This window comes from Priapulus caudatus, unplaced genomic scaffold (assembly GCF_000485595.1).
Source record: "Priapulus caudatus unplaced genomic scaffold, Priapulus_caudatus-5.0.1 Scaffold82, whole genome shotgun sequence".
Lineage (NCBI taxonomy): Eukaryota > Metazoa > Priapulida > Priapulimorpha > Priapulimorphida > Priapulidae > Priapulus > Priapulus caudatus.
Genome location: NW_014577143.1, coordinates 645,448 through 650,325, shown reverse-complemented (window position 1 = coordinate 650,325; position 4,878 = coordinate 645,448). Strand labels below are relative to the sequence as shown.

At 43.1% G+C, this 4,878-nt stretch overlaps 2 protein-coding genes across 2 annotated transcripts in view; both read right to left on the bottom strand.

Moving 5' to 3' along the window:
- Positions 1-2,109, bottom strand: part of LOC106804648 (jouberin-like) — a 4,389-nt gene extending 2,280 nt beyond the window's left edge. Inside the window, exon 1 of the mRNA XM_014805916.1 lies at positions 2,101-2,109. Coding sequence (XP_014661402.1) covers positions 2,101-2,109 — 9 coding nt within the window. The remainder of the gene's footprint in view (positions 1-2,100) is intronic.
- Positions 2,110-2,311: 202 nt separating this feature from the next.
- Positions 2,312-3,604, bottom strand: LOC106804647. The gene has a single exon (XM_014805914.1). It carries the CDS (start codon positions 3,602-3,604, stop codon positions 2,312-2,314), a length of 1,293 nt encoding a protein of 430 aa, XP_014661400.1.
- Positions 3,605-4,878: the final 1,274 nt, after the last annotated feature.

Genomic DNA, 4,878 nt, shown 5'->3' with positions numbered 1-4,878 from the left:
ACATAATGTATCAAATCACAGGGTGGAAAACTGATAATTGGAGGCACTGGTCCAGCAGGACCAGTGCCGCTGAGGAAGTACTGGTCCTGGTCAGTAGGCACTGGTCCAGGATTTCTGTCGTAGCAAAGTGAATGACTCGTATGTGGGGACGTTTTTATAGAGGGGGATGGTGCAATTTGGTGTTGTGCATTCTAAGGTATTCTTAGAAATTATATTTTTTACTCGTTTCGATACACTGATGCGTAGTAAATCGGAACAAGTCCGCAAGTCGATTTCAAAGATCAGTGGTCTCTGAAGACCGCCCATTATTTCTATAAATTATCATATTTTATTTTCGCGATTGCTGATTGCTCGGGATGCCCAGTATTATCGAATTAGCAGAAGTTTAACAGCCTGACCTAGAAAATCGAACACAACAAACATGGAGAGTTTGTGTACTTTGCATGGACTTTAGGCTTCGGAATTTGACTATTTTTAGTCTATATTTGATTAAATTTACCATTCATTTCATTAGAATAATGTAGAAGGTTAGTAGAGAATAACAAAATAATCAGTTTGGTTAATTTTTTATTTCCTGTGCGGCAGCCTAAAAATAATTTTTTTTTACGAGAGCTCTTTTTTGATTTTGTATGAAAAAAGAGCTCTCGTAATTTTTTTACGGGAGCTATTTTAGGCTTGGCCAGAGCTACTTTTTTATAGGATGATTTTGTTAAAATTTTTATAATTTTGATGCACTGACTCTAATATCATTAATTAGCATTCAGCACTCAGCACCAGTATCAGACTACAGCAGTGCACCAGATAGCTTGCGTATTTGCGTAAATACGCATGAATTTCATACAAATACGCATGTAATTTTCAAAGGTATGCGTATAGATACGCTTGTGTTTTAATAAATACGTACATGAGAAAACAAACAGATCGTATCAGTACGCTAACCTTCCATCTACTCCCTTATCGGCTCGACTCTCTCGCTAATAGACTGGTAGCTTGGTCGCGGTGCCCCACTCATTAAGTTGGCTATGGCTGCTGTGTGTCAGTACGTGAACCAGTCTATCTACTATCTATCGTGACTGGTTCCTGTGTGTAGTTTATTTTACAAAGCTCTGAAGTTAGAATTCTGGTCGATACTCATACTAAGAAAATATGATGAGTACTGCCAACAAGGAGTACTTATAGGGATCTTGCCGATACTCATACATAAACAAAATGGTGAGTAAATACTCATAAACGCCAAAAATTATCTGGAGCACTGCTACAGTATTAAGAAATTTTCAACAAATTACATTCTATCACATTTTTTTATCGCATTTCACTCGACTAAGAAACCAATCACATTCTTATTCAATTTCTTTCACACAGACAGACATGCACTACACAACACACATAGTCACGTAACATGACAAAGACAGGAAATCAAGAATTATAATCATGGTAATGAATATGATAGTATGGTTATTTTCAAGTTTCTTTTTTTGACTTCATTTCCTTCATCTTTCAACTTTCTTTTTACATTGACTGAGCAAGTTCAGAACTTCAGAGCGTGTTTTTAGTTACTTTGAGTATGTTAAAACAAACTTGTACTGGAATCTCTAGGAATGCCGGTAGCTTCTGGGCAAGGTTTTACTTTAGTTTTTCTCCTCCCCAGTCCACGGTACCCCCATGCATAGATCAATGCTGCCGCACATCCGCAAAGTTACCTGGAATCTAGAATATACAGTTTACATTGCTTCTAGATATCTAACTGAATAAAAATAGTCCACTTTCTACGGTAAGAAAAGTGACGAATTCAGTTAACAGCTTTGATTACGTGCGTGTCAGGTGTCACTGGTCGTGGCCTCTCTCCCCACGATAACCCCTGTGATATAAAAACTTATTGTTATGCGGTCATAAAAACACTGGGCTTGCCGGCGATGTAGCAATCGATTTCTTAGACTGTCGCGAGTTTTTGTTTGTGTGGGAAATCATGCGTTGATGCGTTGATGCGTTGAGTGTGTGGCGATTATCTAGTCGCCCCGCCGGACCAGCTGACACGAGCAAGCAGTCGCCCGGTTGATTTTCTAATCGCCACTGGCGACTGGGCGACCGCTAGTTTCTCACGCTGCACATCCTCCCAAAAGAGTCAACTTCTCTTGATGATATACATGTTTAATTGTTTTGTCATATGTGTGCACTTATTGTTGTCCTCAATGTTTGTGAATTTTCAAAGATGAATAAAAAACTATGCCTCCCTGCATCACTGAGTTCTGTGTGTCTTCATTGGCTTCATTATGTAATGGTTCACTCAAGAACAGATGAATTTGTCTTGAAATCAGTACTGGTGGAGTCTCTCCTCTTGCCAGTGAACAGCACCAGCACCGGACGTCAGATAGTGCTTCAAGTACAGGCGCTGTCTCTTCCCTGCCACGGTGTCCCGGTTACCCCATTGAGGCTCATTCATATCGTGCATCTGCGCATCCTGCCGCCAGGAACCCGGCACCAGGTTGTGGTTGGCATCTTCTCGGTCAATGACCTGGGCATCCCTAGCAGGGTTCCTGTCTATCAGGAAGTTGTGCAGGACAACACATGTCCTGACCACCAACTTGATATTCTCTGGCTGCAGCTGCATGGTGGTCAGCATACACCGGAAGCGGTTGGCCATGATGCCAAAGGCGTTCTCAACCACTCTGCGTGCCCGAGACAACCGGTAGTTGAAGATCAACTCGTCATGCTGGAGTCCACGTCTGCCGAAGGGCTTCATGAGATAGGTGCGGACAGCAAATGCGTCGTCTCCAACTATGTAGTAGGGCACGTCAACATCATCCCCAGGTAGAGGCTCGGGGTCTGGGATGCCAATGACACCGTCATCGATGGATGCTCTCAGTGGTGAATTGTTCCAGATCTGACCATCGGAATTCGACCCAAAGTCTCCAACCTGAACCCACCGGAACTTGTAGTCCGCATCAACCAGGGCCATCAGGACAATTGAGCAGAAACCCTTGTAGTTGAAGTAGGTGGTACCAGATTTGGCGGGCTTCTTGAGAGCAACATGCTTGCCATCAATAGCACCCAAGGCATGTGGGAATTGCCATCTTCCCTGGAACATGGTAGCCAACTTCTTCCACTCTTCTGGTTCTGTAGGGGTCTTTATAACCTCGGCTTCCAGGACATCCAAGATAGCCTGGCACACAGAGGCTACTATGCCTGAGATTCCTGACATGGTGTTGTGTGCAACACGAAAATTGAACCTCAGAGAACGGTAGAACTCTCCGGTGGCCAGGTACCTCAATGTCAGGGCGAGCTTCAATCCCGGACAGATGGGTTGACGAAGTCGGGTGGAGGTCTTGGTGAGCAGCGGCTCAACCCTGGTCTGTAGATCATGGAAGGTTTCCACATCCATCCTGGTGAACTCTTGGAAGGCTTGGGGGTCTTCTAACTCCAGCTCGTACATCAGGGCTTCGTAGTGGCCGTACATGGGTCTACGGAGCAGCCAGGGTCTCGTCTGGCAACACTTGGGGCGCCTCTGCATCTCCTCTTCTTCCTCCAACTCCATGAGGTCTCTAGCATACCCCAATAACTCCACATCATCCTCCATCAACTGGACCACTGCTCTGATGTTAGCCATGTTCACTTCACAAGAATTTCAAAGACACTGGAAGATCATTCCTGGATATAGAACTTATATATTTCTGTCCAATAATAACCTACCATAACCTACCATAACCTACCATAACCTACCATAACCTACCATAACCTACCATAACCTACCCCAACCTACCTCAACCTACCTCAACCTAGCCGAACCTAGCTTACCCAAGTATTAGTGTACCTTAGTGTACCATAACCTACCTTAGTGTACCGGCTGACGTACCTCTACCTACCATTACCTACCATAACCTACCATAACCTACCCTAACACGCTGGAAATTAACCTACCTCAGCGTACCACCATGTACTTTAACGTACCTTAACGTACCGTTACGTATCACAACGTAACAGATGTATGCGTTAGTTTTGGCGGAAGTGTCGATACGCTAGCGATACATAGCGGTACGTATCGGTACGTGTCAGTACGTTAGCCAATACGTTAAGGTACGCTAAGGTACGTTCTGATACGCTACGGTACGTTATCATTAACGCCAGCTAACGTACCCTAATTTTGAGCATGTTCAAAAATTAAATTGGCCGCCACGCTAGATCGACGTTAACTATGCATAAGGGTACGTTAGCCGGTACGTTGTGATACGTTACGCTAGGTTGCAATACGCTGAGGTAGGTTCCAGTACGTTATGGTACGTTACGGTACGTTAACTCCCCGGTACGTTGAGCTAGGTTAAATAGCGCAAGTGAGACCGTAGCATCAGAGGCACTGGTCCTGCTGGACCAGTGCCTCCAATTATCAGTTTTTCACCCTGTTGTGCGTACCGTATTGGTTCTGTAATACGAGGACTAACATGGGTAACCACCGTTGCTCAGGGGAAAATGCTCAGAGACACCTTGTAGAGAAAATCCTGACACTCATATTTACTTAATTCTAAGGATTTGTAACAGAGGTAGTCAAAAGCTTCTGGATATACATTGTTAAGAAATTAAAGTGATTATGTCACTGTAAACAGTAAACGTGAAAATATTATTCACAAAATGAAACAGATTCTGTTCACTTTTTATGCTTCAATTGCTACATTATACTTCCTATTTTTCTATTCTGTTAGATGTCAACAAACACTCGTGACTCAAACATAGCCCATAGCAAGCATTTAATGTCGTGACCATAATATCAAATCGCAGAGGTTTTTTTATTTTTACCTAGTTGAGAAACAATCGTATCAGGTAAGAATTTGAGGATACATATTTAGTCCCATTAGTACTTACTTTTAATGTAAAAAATTACAACAACAT